Source organism: Pagrus pagrus (genome assembly GCF_965226575.1).
Source record: "Pagrus pagrus genome assembly, chromosome: 10".
Taxonomy (NCBI): Eukaryota; Metazoa; Chordata; class Actinopteri; order Spariformes; family Sparidae; genus Pagrus; species Pagrus pagrus.
Window position 1 is genome coordinate 9,249,272 of NC_140194.1, and position 18,850 is coordinate 9,268,121.

Sequence of the window (18,850 nt, forward strand, 5' to 3'; positions counted from 1 at the left end):
TTTTTGTGTAAGAAACATGTAAAAACTTGTCAGAATATAAAGGTGACAGATAAGCTAGGAGAAAGGAGGAGGTGAGGTTTGTTGGCTTCAATTTTCAAACCTTAAATTTCTCTTTAAAAACTTTTCCTAACCAGTGTTTTACATGTTCGAGCAACCAGAGCCCGACAGATGTAACAGCTGGCCGATATATCGGTGTATTTCCGATATGCAGTGATATTAAAATGTAATTTCAGAAGTTATAATGCAGAAAAAGATGCTTGGGCTAATTTGTAATTATTAAATTAACAGTTAAGCTTATTGTGTCAGTGCAAAGATGTCATTTTAGACCATAAAGTTTATTGTTAAACTGTAAAATGTATATATTGGCTGATATATCGATATTGCAATTTATTTTTACTCCTATATATCAGCATCAGTTCTTGCGACCACACTGACGGGCTTTAATCGACCATTTCTCGTAGAATTCAGGCACTATTTTAAAGTTCTTATCTGATAGTTGTTTGGCTCGTAAATGCAACAGAGAGCACACTAAAAGATTTCTCATCCAGTCAGAAGTCATCTTATCTCATGTTCTGTCTGAAGCAACCAGAATCAAGGCTGCTTTTAAGCAATCGTACAGAACAACTGGATATGAGTGATGGTAAAAAAGGTTGCATCAACTCACTGGACGCCATCAGCTGTAAGATTTATTCCTGGAGCCGCTTGGTGATGACTTGCAGGATGATGCTTTTCATCGGAGTCTCTCTAAAAGAAAATAGCTTTTGTCTAAATCAACCTCTTGAGGCTGACTTACTAACTTCATCACAGAGATGGTTTAGCCAATTCCTGCGCTTTCTCCGAGAACTTAACATGACTTATCACATTATTTTGTGTGTGTGTGCTCTAAATATAAAGTTTCCTAAGTTGAAACAGGGACAAGATGTGGTTTACGTAACCAAATAACACTGTTCTTTGTTCCTCTGGCTGCACTTCTGTTAGTAATCGACATTTTTAGTTGATTTCACCTGTAAAACTACCACAAAGTCGCGATCCTTTGACGCTTGAGACGCTTCTTGTGTTCACTTGACGAGTCACACACCAGATGTTTATCATTTGACTTCTCCAGCTACATCCCTCCACTTTTAGCACAAAGGTTGTAATTGTGTGTCTGATGATTTGCTTGTGTACGCGTGTGTGTTCAGGCTTTTACATCACTTCCGCTTCGCTAGTTTATATTTTTCCCCGAGATGATACGTGGGATCGTGGAGACAACTTGGCATGGGAATGGGAGACGAGTAAACTGACTTCTATTAGCATTCGAATAGAAGAAAAAAGCATAATTTTTTTGGGAGGGTGCCTGTCTTTGCACCCTCCTGAGCCGGTGACACCCATGAACGCAGCTGGGGGCTGAGAGGCAAGTGGTTGCTCTCAGATCTTGACGCTCTGTGTTGTATAATACATCAGGCCTTCCAGAACAAAGAGTTCACAGACAAAGACGGCGGTGAATATTGAGACAGGGATGGGTGTCTCACCGGTTTATCACTTGGGGATGATGTTTACTTCGCTGGGCTCTAGAGGGTCAGAATTTCCAGCTTCTCTCATCACTTAGTGGAAAATCACAGATATCCAAGAGCTCCATTAGGGGTTGAAAACTATTTTTTGTTGCGCTGTTCGTTTTGATAATCTGTCCACACCAATAAAATGTAATTAAGCTCGCTTTTTAACTCCGCACCACAGTAAACTTTCCGTGCCATGGCTTCCAAGTATGCAGCAAACAAGTCTCTAAAAGGGAGCCAGAGCGCGAGGGAGATACAGACTTCGGTGTTTGGAAATAGAATGTGCAAAAATACACTTGCAAGAGAAACAGACTTGGTTTTGTTGATTGGAAGAGTGGAGAGTTTGTGGACTGTTTTATTGGCTTTTGCCGTTCACACGGAGCGGTCTCCTGCATAGACCGATGCGCTTAACTTCATCACTTGGCACCACTACTATTCGAGTTATAAATAGATAGGTCACCAACAACACTGGCGCTGGGGTTGTGTGAGTACAGGCCCCCTCTGTCCCGTTCCATGAGGCCACGCCGGTGTTCCTGCTCAGTTATTTATGAAAGGACATGTTGCTGCGGAAAACTTGAATGGCGGCTTAAATAATCAAACGTCAGCAAGCATTGTGTTTGACAGGCACCCCTCCTGCCTTCCCCTTTGGGGCACGGCATGTTGCAGTACAGCTCACCTTGTCGTGATGGAGCAAGCGGCTCAGCTATGACTGCTGTCACTCTACTCCAAGGTGCCCCACTCCATCTTGTGACCGGGCCTACACGGTTACATCCACCACCCCCCTCTCCTCCCCCAACCATGCATTCCCCTTCCCCCCACTACCGGCTCGGCTGGATGCAGGAATGTCTTGTCTCACCCCCAGCGAGAGAGTGTCGCGAGTGTTCACAGCCCTATGGTGTGTGCACGAGTGTGTTTGCGTGCGTTTATTGTGCAGCTCTCTCAATGTGTGTGTGTGTGCGCGCTGCAGCAGGGCTCAGCGTGACAGCCTGAGTCAGTGGCGTGCCCCTGTGTAAGGATGTGAAAGTGTGTCACTGGGCTAGTTTGCGAGAGTGCAGTCAAATGCTGTCCTGCAGCTCCTCCAGGCTGCCAGCTGAGGTTTACAATGCTTAATTAAACACTTTATTTCAAGTGGCCCGTCATTGGATTTGCTCAAATGCATACTCCGGCCAGCCGCACATACATCATCATGGACTGCCGGTTTAATGGCCCGTGGAGTATCGTACAATTTGTGAGATGATTGCAAATGTTAGCTCTTTTAATGGATGCCCCTCGCTGTATAAGCTGTTCATCAAGACCTGGACATGGATCAGACCTGAGTGGAGAATTTCTTCAGTGAGAGATTATTCTCAGAGGTGTTTTTTTCAGAAACTTACATTGTTTCATCATGTTAATGTTCAGTCGTGACTTGGTTATTCGTGATTTGTGAACTGTCTTGACTGTCCTTAAAGGCAGAAGGCCAATTTTTCTCTGGTATCCTGTTAAATCTGACGTTAACCTCACAATCAGCATAGCATTACACCTAAAATTGTGCTTTTCTTTTACGGATTTTATAGAGAGGCTATAAACTAGGGCGGCAACTAACGATTATGTCCATTATAGATTAATCTGCAGAACATTTTCACAATTACTCGATAAATTGTTTAGTCTATAAAATGTCCAAATTATGAAAAATGCTCGTCGCAGTTTCCAGTTTCCACCCAGCAGTCCAAAACCCAAAGACTCTTCATTAAATGTAATAAATGACAAATAAAAGCAGCAAATCCAGCTGTTTGACATTTTTGCTTGGAAAATGACTGAAACTATTAATAGATTATCAAAAGAGTTGCAATTAGTTTTTCTTACTCGGCTAATCCTTTCAGCTCTCGTATGGAGTGAACCTTATAGAGACTCGTGTTTCTTCCCACTGGCAGCTGAATCACAAGTGGTTTTAGAAAAATATAGTTCTGGGGCGACTCCAGCAAGGATTTTTATTCTACCACGTACAAATGAAAGTAATAAATTCATCACCATTTCAATTTAAACTCTAATAAAGTCCCTCAGTTTTCCTTCTCTTATTTTGTACGTTTCCTGTAGGCGTGCACGCAGACGTTAACCCTTCATCGTACAAAACCATTTCACTGCTCACCATATTTGACTCTAACAGAACATTAAAGATATCGTGGTTGTTTATAGCGATTGGGATAAATAGTGTGCGTATAAACGTGGAGTATGTTACCTCCTGCCCTCTGCTCTCATTTTGGGAGAGGAGGATTCTTTGTGTGAGAGTTGCTCTGACGGGGGGAGTGTAGTGTTACTGTTTGGGGTTTTGGTGATATCTGAGCCACGGTGTTTGAAGTAAAGTCCACTGAGGGGAAGTGGCCCACCAGACCGCTGGTCAGATGACTTCCAGTATGCCGGGGATTAGGGCCAGTTGATGTGGCAGGTGTGAGGGGATATGACCGCACAGTGACCAGCTCCCTCGCCGAACATGATGCTTAGCTTAATTTGTTTGTTTGAATTAGTTTCTGTGTTGCACTTGTTTATCTGTGGGCACCTTTCGTACATTAAAGCAGATGCTTTTTGACCGAATATAAGCTAGAGCTGAATGTTGAATTGTAAAATCTAATTAGATAATGAAAAAACAAGTATATATCTTTAGACACGGATTTCTTAATACCTAAAACTGACTTTGATATATTGTTTAAGGAGGATGACACCAAACCAAGATATTACATTTTTTTTAAATGGCTAAATATTTGATCGAAATAGCGATTTGGTGTTATATCCAAATCTGCAATTTTTTGGTTTCAGTAAAATGTGTCAACAACATACCATTACGATTGAGCAGCGGTGTGGTTTGAACATGCTTGTTTGGTACAGACCCCAGCCAAAGTCACATCTTCATTTTTATGTCTCTTTCGGATAAGAGACATCTATCACATCCATATGTAGACATCCATACTCACACATATGATTGATATTTGTTTGAAATGTTTTTTAATTGGAAAAATGTTGTACGAATTAGCAGCTGTTAAACAAAATCCACAGGAAGGGGTGGAGCTCTCTCAACGCTAAAGAATACAAATATAACTCAATTTTAGTGCTTAACATGTCAGGAACTGTCGTGTTTTTATGTATTTTTCCAGTAGAAAAACACAAACCGGCTCCATTGTGACCCATTTATTTGTTTTTCTACATTTGAAATTATAATCGAAGAGTAATCAGAAATCAGTATAGTTGCAGCCTTTGCTTGTCGTACATCTTCAAACCAGAGGAATCTTCCTAATAACCTTCCTGGCGTTTACAGCCGGATGTTGGGAAAAGGATACAATTATGTGCTTTCCCACAATTCTCAGTCTGTGTCCTTTTCATAAACAGCTCGACATGTGGTCTGAAAGTGCCGATTTCAATCTCATGTTTCTGTCAACCGAAACTGAGATTAAGTTTATTTATGTAGAGCGTATGTTTACTGAATCCGAATCGGAGGTTTATGTGAAGGTACGCGGGGACCATTAGCCTTGAATTAATTTGACAGACTTACACAGGGTCATGTTTGAGCGCGCGTGTGCGTGCGTGCGTGCGTGCGTGCGCAGGTGTGCGTGTATGTGTTTGTGTGATGACATTTCCGTGGAGGGCCAGGGCAAGGTTTATCAATCATAAACATGAGCCGATGGATCCCATTACGCGGCGGAGATATGTGTGTTTACTCAGCAGTGTGAAGAGCAAAGAGAGACAGGAGGGGAGAGGCAGACTCATGCATGCGGGCTTATCCCTCTCTGTGGACACTGGCGCTAAAACATCCACATCACTCCTAGGTCATTATTGTCAGCGCTTTAATGTTTTTTTTCCCACCACTTCTTCCTGTTTACGTAACAATGAATAAAAGGTTCGGCATCCAAATCTTATTTCGGCATTGTTGTCGTCACAACAAATGGATTGACTGGCGAGAATCGGAGAAGCCTGAAGGCTTAGTTTGAGGCAACATCCTACTCAATCCCTTTTCCAAGGAAATGATTGGAATTCCTGGTACTTAACATGCCTAATGAGTAGAACAAGGGAATCACAAAGAGGGGGCTTTTCTTTCATTCTTCAGTCCTTTCTCTCTATTCTTCCTCCATTCTCTCCAACATTACTTGAGTATAAATCAATTCCAGGAGTATCTGTTTGGCATTTACGACCAGAAATGCATCAAATGCATTTAGCGGTTTCTTTTTGTCGTGGTTTTTACACCAGTAGGATGCTCTTCAGATAGCTTCGCTTGGCAGAAACCTTATCTCTCCCTCGCCACAGTATCTCTCTGCCACCAACCCCCCCTCCGCCCCCTCTTCCATTCTCAGGGCCAGACGCCCCCTGATTTTATTAATGCCCTCATCAGGAAGTGGGGCCTAGAGTTTCTCTTTACTAACAAACAAATTAGTCTTTGTATTTGAGTGGCTCCACCCCTCCTCCCTCTCGCTCCGGCTGCTGGAGAAGCTGGAAGAAAATTCTCAATGAAACAAAGAAGACATGCAGCTCGATGGCTCACAAGTGGAGCCCAGGGGCATTGGTGTTGATTGGAGAAAGCAAATACTATTTTCTGCTGGAGTAATCGTTTCCGTTCTAAATTTGGAGAAGTGAAACACCCTGACAGGAGCAAATATAGCCCATTCATCCCCATAAACAATGCGGCTTCTATATTTGGCAGAATAGTTTGAACAAAGAACATCAAACATAGCCTTTTTTTGTCTCTGCTGAAGTGGAGTTAATTTACTCACAGGGACACTTTGAGAGCACATACACATCAGATGGTTGAACGGAAGCCAGAGGGAGGTCACATATGACATTTTTGGACGATTTTCGACAACCATTTTGCCATTTCAGAAGGGAGATCTGGTTGCACGGTGTTTATTTTGGGACCAGAAACAGTTTAGCTCTTTGCTTTATCCCTTAGCCATGATTAATGTTTTGACAAGGATCAAAGAGTCTTGTAGAAAACATGCCTGTCTGTCTCGTTGGACAGGCGCTGTGGCAGTGTTGCTCGCTGTGACGGCATCCTAAGCCTCTGTAAGAACATAACAGGTTTAACCAAGGAGCTCATATGTCAAGGCATTTCCTGTGCTGACCGCTGAACCTTCTTTTAGACACCACTAAATAAAATGCAACCTGTTACCTGCAGTGTGTGCCAGTTCAGTAATTCATTTGTTGTTTCATAAATATTCAACACACTGCATTGTTAGGGAGTTTATAGGTTTATCTATGTTAGATTTTACTGAGGAATTTTACAGCTTATTGGTTGTTACGATAGAGCACTGAGTAGTTGTACCCCAGGTGGTACTTCTGTAGTTGCTTGGAGGTATGTGGAAAAATGGTGGAGTAGTTCAACAAATAAATGAATAAATAATGACATTATGATTTGATTAAAAAAACCCCACCCATATTGGGTCAGCTGTTACACCTGAACTCTGTGTATTGCAACTGAGAGTGCAGAGATACTACTCGGCAAACAAGCGAGCAGGGAAGTCTGAACTTAATGCTAAACTTAATGGCTAAATAGTAAAAAAATTAGTTATTGCTAATGTTACTATTAATAAATGGTGAAAAGCTAAACGTAGTGAATAAATTGATGTAATTGCTTGAAATAGTTAGCTGAAAGTAACGGCTAGTAAAATTAGCTAGCTAAAAGCAACGTAGGCTATAAATGGTCGAAAAGGTTAGCTAGGAGCAAAGGAATAGCGGTTAAGATAGTTAGCTAAAAGTAGTGTATTGCTAAAAGTAATGTATAAATAGTTAAACATGTCGGCTAAAAGCAAAGGATTAATGGTTAAAATACTTCGCTTTTAGCTGACATGTATACGTTCATACCTTGCTTATGGATAAATGGTTCCAAAAGTTAGCTAAAAGCCAAGGATTCATGGTTAAAACAGTAAGCCAAAGTAACGTTAAGGGACAAATTCATATAAGAGTTGGCGTTTAGCTAAAAATAAAGGATTAATAATTGTAATAGTCAGCTTAAAACAGTGTTTAAATGGTTAAAATAGCTGAAAGCAATAAGTAACTTAAGTGGTAAAAATAGTAGCCTAAGAAAAGCAGAGGATGAATGCTTAAAATAGTAAGGTAAAAGTATATATGTATAAAGGGTTGAAACTTTACCCCTCGTAAGTGGTACAAATACAAACCTGACCAAACAGACCTTAGCTGTGACAGTTCAATTGTGTGTTCAACTGCAAAAATGTCCACTTTTATATTATAAATAGGTTAAAATAACATACAGTTTAAAATCAGTTCATATTAACATATTTGGAAGATGATTGGTGTTGTCAGTAGAGGAGCACGTAGCTCATTTGACAGGGATGTGAGAGTGCACCAGACAATCAGGCTTATGGAACGACTGCATTAGAGAGCAACAACATTATGAGAGTACCATCTACCATTAATTCCCAGGTGTAGTAATTGATAGGCACGATTAGAGGGAGAGTTGATTGTCATCAATAATAAATGGTGCCTTTGTTGTTAACGTTGTAGGTGTGTGTGTGTGTGTGTGTGCGTGCGAGTGTGGTGTCTGGAGAACGCTGCAGGCACTGGTTTCAAGTGTTGTTTTCCGAGCACAGAGGAATGGCTTATTCAAACGCAGGAGTTATCTGAGGTGACAGACGCAACATATTCCAGAGAATCGTTGGGTTTGCATCTGTTATGATGGACGCAGAAGGTGTATCAACATGTCAACTTGATAACCTCGACATGAGATCACCTCTATATTAAAACTGTCTTCACCTCAGTTGACCCTGATGATAATATCTCACCCTTGTTACAATAACAACGTCTGCTAGAGAGAACACGCAGAACAAACATTCACGTCTCTGATACCAGTGAAGAGACATAGTGTCCCAGCACGGCAGACACTTGTCTTTTTCAGAGCTCTGTGTTATTGGTATGTATGACATGTACCAACCTTTACCATCTTGACTGACAGGATTCTTCAAGATTATTATAATTAAAATCTTTTGGCAAAAGTTATCTACATGCTAATCTGTACGTAGCATTACTGTATTACTGTGTGTTTTGATTCCATGTTTCTTTATTGAGAGAATGAAGATGCATTTTAATGTGTCCTCTCATTGTGTCTTTCAGTCTGTGGTCCGAGCATCGACATCCGAAATGAGATCAGTGAGTTCAAGCGGCTGGAGAACTGCACGGTGGTGGAGGGCTACCTGCAGATCCTCCTCATCAACGACAGGACCAACAACATCCACCAAGAGCTTTTCCGCTCCCTCAGCTTCCCAAAGCTGACCGTCATCACCGACTACCTGCTGCTATTTCGCGTCTCAGGGCTCGACAGCCTCAGCATGCTTTTCCCCAACTTGAGCGTCATCCGCGGGCGCAATCTCTTCTACGACTACGCCCTGGTGATCTACGAGATGACCAGCCTGAAGGACATCGGCCTGTACAACCTGAGGAACATCACCAGGGGAGCCATGCGGATTGAAAAGAACCCAGAGCTCTGCTACCTGGACTCGGTGGACTGGTCTCTTATCATGGATGCTGGGAAGAGCAATATTATCAATGGGAATAAGAAGGCAAAGGAGTGTGACAATGTCTGCCCGGGCATCATGGAGGATAACCCACTTTGTCAAAGGACGTCGTTCAATGACAAGTACGACTACCGCTGCTGGACCTCCAACCAGTGCCAGAAAGGTAACCTGAATTTTATGCTCTTTTTATGTCAGATAGCATCAAGAAAGATGCTATCTGCTTAATAGCTGCAGTGTTTGTGCGATATTTTGCGATACAAGTACAGTAAATGCAGATGGGACTTTGATCTAGGTGGGTGGTTCCCGGTCTCGTAAACATTCTGAAATTGTGCCTTTTTTTTCCCGCCAGTGAACAAATCCCATGAATCTGTGCAGTGTTTTTCCTTCATTTCCGTCAGGCTGCAGGATTGTCCAAGGGCCAGTGCAAACATTTCCTCTCTGTTCATTATAGGGACCTTGTCTTTAGATCAGGCTATTTGTGGAGTGAAGGATGGCAGCAATATAGGGCACCAGGTATTAGAAAGGCATACTCAGTTGAGGTTAAAGTTGCCCTGCCAAGAAATGAGCTAGTCTACCTGTCTGGACCATGTCAGTTAAATATTTGCCTTAGGGACTTTTTGCAATTTATGAAAAGGGGTATATTGAAGAATCTGGGGGAGGGTCATCCTTGTTTATCTTCGGCCCAGTGGTAGGGTCATGCATTTTTTTAAACGGTTCAGAGCAGGGTCATATATTTATATGTGTTGAAATTAAATTCCACTTGATCTGCACGTTTGAGTTAATTCAGTTACGTGCTTCTGCTTTTCGATTAGAAATTGGGCCGAGCAGATCAGCTGTCTCGTGCCACTTCCAAACTACAGTAGAAGGCTTTTCAAGCCTGCGTTACACACTCCCGCAGCCTGTTTGACACAGACGGATAAAGCCGAACTGTTGACAAGGCTTCTGCTAGAAATGTTTTGTTGCTCTCTGACATAAAATCCAACTATTCTTCTTTTTTTGGAGTCATGTTTCTCGCCCGTGTTGCTTTTCATGCAGCTATTTTGAAGATATCAAAACTCCTTATTTCCTTTAGGCCATCTGTGCTTCGTTTTGTAACTTTCCTCCAAGGGTGCGGAGGGCAGGGTTATGAATAATTTTTTTTTAAGGTTGCCGGCAGGGTCACATACATTATTCTTCAAATACAAAAGGGCCATTGATGTTTTTATCAGAGGTGCAAATTCCTTCAGAGACTTAAAAATAACACACAATGCCCTGTCTGAACAGTTGAAACGGTGATCACTAAAATTTAGAAAAGGCCTGAAAACACTGGAGCTCTATTAACATATCTTTAAAGTACAATAATGGTGCTTAAATTTCATTAAGTGTGGCAATAAAAAAAACCCTAGATGTTGTTGGTGTATGTGTAGATATTGTTGATAAGATATAATAGGACAGGTTATGGCCTTCCATCATTATGCTTCTGTTGTTTATGTGCTGTTGATAGAGTGATATCAGTGCCGCAGCTTTGCCATTGTGCACTGCTTCTCTTTATTTGTTTAGAGACTATTAACGCGCTGGCCTCTCGTATTTGCCTCCCTCTTGAGTGTCATCATGCATACTGTACCATAACTCAGCGGAGTAAATTCAAGATAAACAGATACATGTTTTATCTTGGTGAAAGGGATTATCTCCGGCTTGAGAAAACTTGTCCCACACTCCTGCTCCGTGCCATTTTCTCTGCCCTCTCGTCTGTGTGGAATAATGGTGGGAAAATGTTCCTCCAGCCCTTCTCTATTGAAGACCTGTGTACGGCTCCCATGGTCAGTTGGGAGTCTCACACACCACCCTCCTCCACCCCCGGGGACCCTCAGAACAAATAGTGGAAATCCAGCTTGCGTCTTTTCCCTAGTGACCACGTCTGTCTCTATAGAAAAGCTATAGTGTTTATAGTTGTGCCTCTGTTTACTCTTGGATGCCCTGAGATTGAATGTTTGCTTTATGATTTTTTACAAAAAACAGTTTCAGTTTTATCTGAATATCTTTGTTCAAAACTGTTTTTCTTTATCCACAAAACGCCACATTGTGAAAGGTGCAATCGCCTGCGACGACCTTCAAGTCACGTCTGTGCTTCCCACAGTAGATTCTGCGTAGCGTTTTGTGGTGAAACCCTCTGTTGTTCTCGCATGTCGGACTTGAGAGGCAAAGCAGCAGTATTGTTTGAACCTTCTCTCGGAGGCCCGGGCCGAGGTCAGGGTAAATGCATTCATCTAGAGGGCCTTGAGGTCTCAAGGCTGCAGATAAAGGCTCCGGGGGGGCTGCACTGTGGAAAAAATACTAGAGGAGTTACTGAAGCAATAGTAGAGCAGAATGAAGCTAGATTATGTCTGTGAGATATATTTTTTTATGCACAGGTAACATTTCTCACCCTGTCTTTGTGTTTGTAAAGGCCTGATGTGTCTACCTCTCTCCTTCCTGTTTAAGATTCCTCTCTCCTCCCTCCACCCCTCTGCATAATTGCCTTGTTTTTCTCCAGTACAGATGTTCCTTCAAGGGCATTCAGTGGTTTTCTAGTCAATACGGCCTGGTCTCCTCTTTAATTACACTACATGAGGAGGGAGTGCTGTCTGCCTAGCACACAACTTCACCCTCTTGGCCTTCTACTGCTTCGCGGAGCAATAACTCCTCGTGTTTGTCCACCTACTGGATACTGTTTCCCGCAACCGTTTGGGGATGTTTTCGATTAGGTGAATGTAGATACCATGCCGGACAGAGCGAGCCAGGTTAAATGCTGTGCTTTGTGGCTGGATGGGAGCGAGTGGGAGTGACCGTGTAGGGAAGTGCAGATTGGAGCAGAGGTTCTGGGTGCTTTTTAGTGGCAGGCAGCGATGCGTGGAGAGGCCCTGACTGCAGGAGGAGGGGCGCTGGGGGGAAATGTCAGACAAATGTCAAGTATACGAGCTTGAACGGCGAGCTCTCACTAAAGCGCAGTGCTCTAAGGGTTGAAAAATGCCCGTCACTCCCCCCTTTTTCGCCCCCTCCTCCTTCAACCCCCCGTGTTTCCTTGTAAATCCTCCCCACCTTCCTTTCCGCTGCTTTCCCCTCTCCGTCTGTCTTTCTCACTACCGGCGTTCTCCACTTCACGTCTGATTGTCCTTGTCAGTGTTTCCTCCTCTATTTTCGCCTCACTCTTTTCTGCAGGGCTTATCAGCGGCTGTTAACAGCTCTGGCTGTCAGATATCTCTCCGCTGTTTACTTGTCGGAGACATTCTCTCATCACTGCAGCGGTCACACAGCCAACCGGCTCATTTGGCCTGGCCCGGGATCCTTTGACATCTCCCCGCTGTTCGCTTTGAGTTTTGAGGGGATCCCGTGACCAAAAAAAAAAGTGTCTGGCCTGCTTCGAATAGTCTCCTCAGGTCTCTGTGTGTTTGCCGCACACAGGCCTGCATTCTGCCCCTGGAGCCAAGCCAAAGCCAGATAGACAGGAGGCTTTTAAAATTAGGCGGACGAGCAGGAAAGCACGCTGTGGCGTCCATGCCCAGTCCCAGGGCAGGTTAGTCTTCATAGCTCCACAGGGAGGCACGCACTCTCACACTTGCTAGTCCTCACATAGCTCACATGTCTCATTTACGTGATAGAATATTACCTTACAGCACTCTTAGCCTTGCAGGCACTCTTGCCTAGTTTCCTGACCCTAACCTTGTTATGTGGTTTGACTTTAAGGAACACCGCGTCCTCAATGTTTTATTTTGATATTGATAGATAAATGTCAGAAGTCAAGTCTGTCTGTGAATGTTTAATAAATCAAGACGCCCACGTGCTTAAACTGCCTTTGCTTTTTGAGAAAGCAAAACTGAGATGCACTTGAGAGTGGTGTGGTGTCAGTTTGCATTTTTAGGGCCTGAGCTATCGTGGTGTGTAAGGTGACATTTAAGGAGACCTGCTGTCCTCTCAGGCCGCAGACGGTCCGTGCGTCGTGTGTCCTTGTACTGAACCCAGAAGAAGCGCAGCAGTGCAAAAGCATCTCAGAGCCCTGGCAGTCAGGAGAGCTCTCAGCCGGCCCGGGAGACTTTAGCATTTGATAATATGTTTACTCCCTTCATGCCAGAGACCCACTTGATATCTCTGGTCTGAGTGCTCTGACCTAAGCCCACTTCACGCAGCAGGGGAAAACAGTTTCTTTTAGAGGACACAACTGTAGGGTAAGCAGGTTCATACAGGCAGACAGCATTTTAGACTGCAACTGCAGATTTCTATTCTTTCTGCTGTTTTTTTGTGCAATTTCCACTCTGTGATTTATTTTATATAGTTAATAAGGCTCGAATTGATAAGAGATAAGGCTAACGATAAGGCTGAAAATATTCTAAATGTTTTTTTATTGTCAACAAATCCTGTGAAGCAACCAAAACCAACAATGTGTTTATCTCTCATTGCTGCCCCAGGCCCACTGGTCCCTACAAGAGACATTAATCTCTAAAAAAAAAAAGGGTTTTGCAAATACATTAAGTTCTTTTCAGAAAAGATAACTAATTTTTGGTGAATTTGCTGGCAACTATGGGGACACGAGCATTAATACAACAAGTATTATGACTGACTGCATAAGTACATGTATCCTTTTTTAAACCACTTTTAAAGACTTATTTTTAACAAAAAGGCTTTCCTAAGTTTTAGGGTTAATTTTTTCTTTTCAATTACACTGTACTTTATTCTTAACGTTGCACTTGAGCCTTGCACGGCTCTATTTGAATGTACCCATTGCTTTTTTAGCATCCATTGTGAGTTTTGTCTCTCTCCTAACTGTGTATTTGAATGTTTTCAGTGTTTGTTGTGAAGCACTTTGTAAAGCTGGTTTGGTGCTATACTAATAAATGTATTATTATTATTTATGGCGCCAGTTTATGTGCGATCAACTCTGAATAAAAGCGACAATTTATACATTTTTTCAACCCTTTTTTTAACTAGAAAGTCCCTTGAGATTAAAGTCTCTTTTTCCTGACCTGGACAAGATAGCATACAATCACAGAGCTAGAAAAATTATACAACAGAGCGAGACAGTGCAGGTAATAAAGGCTCACTGATGGTTTTGGAACAACAAATAAGGTCTGTGGCTCTTAAGAACAAGCACTATCAGGCTTTGGCTAAAAAGTTGTTTGTTTTCATGGCCCTGTGATTAAGTAATATTTTCTGCTAATAACCTTTTGATTAAGTGGATTAGCACTGAGAGACAACAGAACACAAAGCCTCCTGTTCCCTCGGAGGCTTTTGTAAATTAATTTCTGGAGCTGCCACATAACTCATTCCTCTTGTGTCAAGATTAGCCCCCGAAAGATCGAGCTGTACAGAAAATATGCTCCGTTCGCGCCGGCTAAGAGCGAGATTTATTGGTGCTCGATGTATAAGGCATGTATTTAAAGTCCTGTGGAATGCTTCTGCCCCTTTAAGTGTATAAGGTAGAAATTCCTGCTGGGTTAGTCATTGCAGTTGTGAGGGGATAAAGAGGGGGGGAAATACACAGCACAGGCTGTATGTGCAGACTACATGTGCAGGGCCATACAGTGACTATTTGTTGGCAATAAGAAGGAGTGGGGCTGATGGCCGCGATGATACTGATATAGGTCTATTTCAGGGTGTTGTTCGCCAAGGTGGGCCGTGTTCTTATGATCACCTGTCAGTCGCTTTTGTTGAACCAACATCCAACAGCAGATACGAGGAAGCTTCTAAATATTTAATGGCTTTTCTGAAGCTCATCAAAGTCCTGCGGTTGTAGGGACGGGAAGCGGAACAGGGCTCGAATTCCAGTCTCGACAGTCCGGTGCTTTCCTGGGGGCACACTCAGCGCCGTGACTCAGTGCCCATACAGCCGATGTTTCCACCCAGCATGAACTACTCGCCTGCGCTCTGCTCCATTTTGTACAAAGCTTAGGCAGTATGCCAGTGTTAGTGCCAAAGAGATGGCACTCATGATCAGACTCATTCATTCCTGCCCTCCCACAACCAAGAGAACTAAAGATGGAATAATCACATCCGTCATGTTCTCCACTGCTGTAGCACGCTCTGATTTTCTTTCTGTTCACCGGGTCACCATAGATTCATGGAAAAGGAGAAAGCGGGCCTGTGTTTGGTAACCGTGCAGCGTTTCAACACCTTACAGTCATATTCAACATGTGAGACACAGTCGTCCTGTTCGGTTAACTCTGGCTGTGCTGACGCTGTGTGTGTGTGTGTGTGTGTGTGTGTGTTCATGCCCTTGTCTCTTTTATTTCCCCGGAGGACTCAGGGACTATTGATTCACAGTGTTACAACTCCGTGGTGTCATTGAAATAAATACATTAGAGAAAGCAGACAAAGCCCCCTTCACGGCAGCCCTTCGTTCTCTTTGTGGTCTCACATGCTTACGTCTTTTTAAACAGCGGTCCAAGGGCAAGCGAAGCGACAACAGGCTGTAAATAGGGTTTAGTGTGTGTGTGTGCGTGTGTTTGTGTGTGAGAGGACACAACAGCTTCTCGTCATTCCTTTACTGCTGCTCCTTGAGCTGTGGCAAGGATCTCTGAGGAAAAATCTCTCAATTGAATCATCAAGGACCTTTTCATCACTTATTGATTTGCCACAATATTGATTTCCAGATTTAAGTCAGTGTGCGTCAGTAAATAAGTGGAAAGTAAGAAAAGCCTTGCTTGTATTTATCTTATCTTAAAGTATTGATTCAGTTTGACGATTTCATTTGAGATATGTCAGCCTCGGTTTCAGAGCTGGACACAAAATGGTTCAAGTTCAAGTTACTTTATTTGGTGGGCAACTTATCATAAACTCCCTTGTTTTAGCGCTAAGCAGTACACTAAAATATGGTTCTGAAACCATTTTAAGCTAGAAAAATGACTACGCTGTAACAGAATCTTAATTCATATTTGATCACCACTGCCTAGTTTCATAATTACCTCCGTCAAGAAAGTTATTTTATCACCTGGTTTCGTTGGTTTTGTCAGCAGGATTACAGGAAAACATATTTCCACAAAAACCTGGATGGACGATGGGTCTTGGCCCAGAATAGACCCCATTAACTTTTGGTGTGTATCGAGATAAAGGGCGAGATCCAGGATTTTTTTTCTTCACTTTTTTCATTAATTTCTCTGTAAAATAATGAAAGGATCTTGATGAAAAAAATCAATTGTATTTACGTGCCTGGTATCTATGAGTGAGTACAATTTGATGCGGATCCAATCCAGCAGATGTAATGTTTTTTTGATATTTGATATTGGATTGGCTTGATTGAATTTAAGGGGAACTATTGGGCAATGGCGGAGATTTGTTTATTTATGTTCTTGCATGAAATTGTTAGGACAGCCTCTAATATTAGTATGAAACCGCAGTTTAGTTTTTGTAGAGATCAAAGTTCTAGTTTGACTTGAGCTTTAGAGGCTCTGGTTGCTAGATTTTGATAGATTTTGTTATGTTTGGACAGAGCCAGGCTAATAACAAGCATTTTTTAAGAATTTGAGATCAGAATTCACTTTTTCTGTACATCTTTGATTGTCTATCAAGGATCTATCAGCGTAATATTTGTACTAATTTGCTATGCATTTGTGATTATTCTGTGTCTGTGTGTGTGTGTCTGTGTGTGTGTGTGTGTGCGTGTCTCAGTACATTCTACATCCCTACACCCTCCCTCCCTCTCCTGGCCTTTGCCACATTTTCTTCCATCTAGGTCACATTCATAAATGTCATTCTTGTTACTGTTAGCAGCCAACGTGAGTACATTCGCCCAAAACAGAGACCTTCTTCACTGAGTACCCAGAACCTGAGTTCTCTTAAAGCGAGGGGAAAAAACTGTGTTTGGTTACAAATAGCTTTTCTGCTCAATTGGTTTTATTGGTTGCCTTTGGACTTTTGAGAGGCCTGGAGCACGAGCGGCGAGCGCGATTGGTCAGAATGGAATTCTTTTTGCCTCACGCTTTAATTTATTTTGGGTTCCTCCAAAACGCAGAAATTGTAACCTATTATACAGTATTCGCCTCGGAGCGTGGTGAAACAGACACGTGTCGACTGCTTTTGCTAACCTTTAATGTCAACAGCGGAGTCTTTCTCGGCATAATTTCAGTTTGATTGCGAGTTAGCAAAGTTCATTCATGATGGCATGGCTATACAGTGTGTTATTGTCCATGTATGAACAGCAGGGCTTATTGTCCATTGATGGCCGGCGCTGTGAGTTTATCCGACTCCTGTCCTCTGTGGCCTACAAAGGACTCCTCTCAAAGCACTGACAGATTGGCCTCTTTTCCTAGGTTTCCTCTCATAGACTTGATTGACCAAAATAGGACCTGTGTGTCATGCTGCTCGCCTCCAAAGAGACTGACTGACACACATACGCTCCATCTCTCACGTGCCATCCCTCTTTCGTTTACAAATTTTCCTCATCTTGTGCCCAGGTTGCGTGTGCCCACTGTGACGGTGCCTGCTGTATTCGTCTATGTGTGTGTGTGTGTAAGTGTCAGCCCAGTGTGTAGTGTGTTTCCAGCCTGCTTGATGCCTATTTGAGCCACCCAGGGCCTCTGGTGATAGGCTGCGTGCTGCCTTCTGGCTGTGCAGCTCGGAAGCTGTGAGTCATCCCTTTGCTCTCACCACTCATTCATAAATCTGCGTGAATACTATAACTTCCTCTCGGAGAGCCGTGGGGCCCCCCCAGCTCTGTGGTAGGTTCCCCTCAGCTCTGCTCTAAATGGCAGGAAGGATGAGGGCTATCTCCGCCTCTTAGTGACGCCTCTCAAAGAGGTGAGAGAGACGAGTGCTCACGCCTGCTGCTTGTGCCTGCCCTTGGCGCCTGAGCCGTGCCTCTGTCTGCCCCGGATCTATGCCTCCATGTAGCGCAGGCCTGACCAGCCATTTACTCACTGTTGGACTGGCTTGGCAGTGCTTCCTGGGAGATAATGTGCCATGCCTGCAAGTAAGCTCTGAGAGCACGGGTTAATTCCACTGTGGAAAAAAAAGAAATCTCCTGCTGACAAATCTCTCCTGCAGAGGTGAGGATGTACGCTGGCATACCGCAGAGAGAGGAGAGCACACGCTTTGCCAGAATAGTTAGTCAGGTTCACTGAGGTCAAAGAAACACTGCTGCTCTATTTTCTTCCCCATGTTGTGTGTGTGGTACAGAGATGTGATCCACTCCCTCTACCTTTCCCTCCACCCGTGGCTGAAATGCGCGTGTCTCTTTGAAAACGGATCACTTCCCAAGAGCATGACGATGTGGGATTCGTCTTTATGACGAAATGGGTTTGGTACTAAATAAGCTGGCAGGTACACACACACGCACAGTTTGAATAGATAACTTAACTCACAATAACTAAAGAGCAGTTATTGTGTCCTGGAGCAGCTTAGCTCCGGATGACTCATGGATCTAATGTGTGCGCGGCTTAAGTTTGTGTGTGTGTGTGTGTGTGTGTGTGCACCACCTATAAAAGATATATCAAGCAGGCCTCAGCGTGCCAGCGGTGTTTTGCCGCCTGTTTCTTTTTGGGAGCATGTGCACAATGAAGAGATGAAAGGAACATCATAAAATTGCAAAGGAAGTCTCATGAATTACACAGATGAATGAAATGCGTGTGACGTCCGCACACTTCCCCTCTAACACTTTCCTCGAGCTCGCCGCTAGCCAGCATGAGGATCGACGTTATATAAGCTCCAAACAAACTTTTGATCATGTCAGCTCTTTACAAATCTTCCCCCGTATAACTCTCAGTGTCAACAATCCATAAAGCAGCCTGGCTTGTCTGATGTCATTAGTTTGCGTTCTGTCAATGACTGGAAAAGTGACCTTGACCCCGTCTGGTGCCTCCCCTTCCTCTCTCTCCTCAGCTT

The 18,850-nt window shown here is 43.2% G+C and overlaps 1 protein-coding gene across 1 annotated transcript in view; it reads left to right on the forward strand.

The window, feature by feature from the left end:
- igf1ra (insulin-like growth factor 1a receptor) overlaps window positions 1-18,850 on the forward strand; it is an 80,261-nt gene that overhangs the window by 1,627 nt on the left and 59,784 nt on the right. The window contains exon 2 of the mRNA XM_084363634.1: window positions 8,622-9,185. Within this exon, the coding sequence (XP_084219760.1) occupies window positions 8,622-9,185 (564 nt within the window). The remainder of the gene's footprint in view (window positions 1-8,621; window positions 9,186-18,850) is intronic.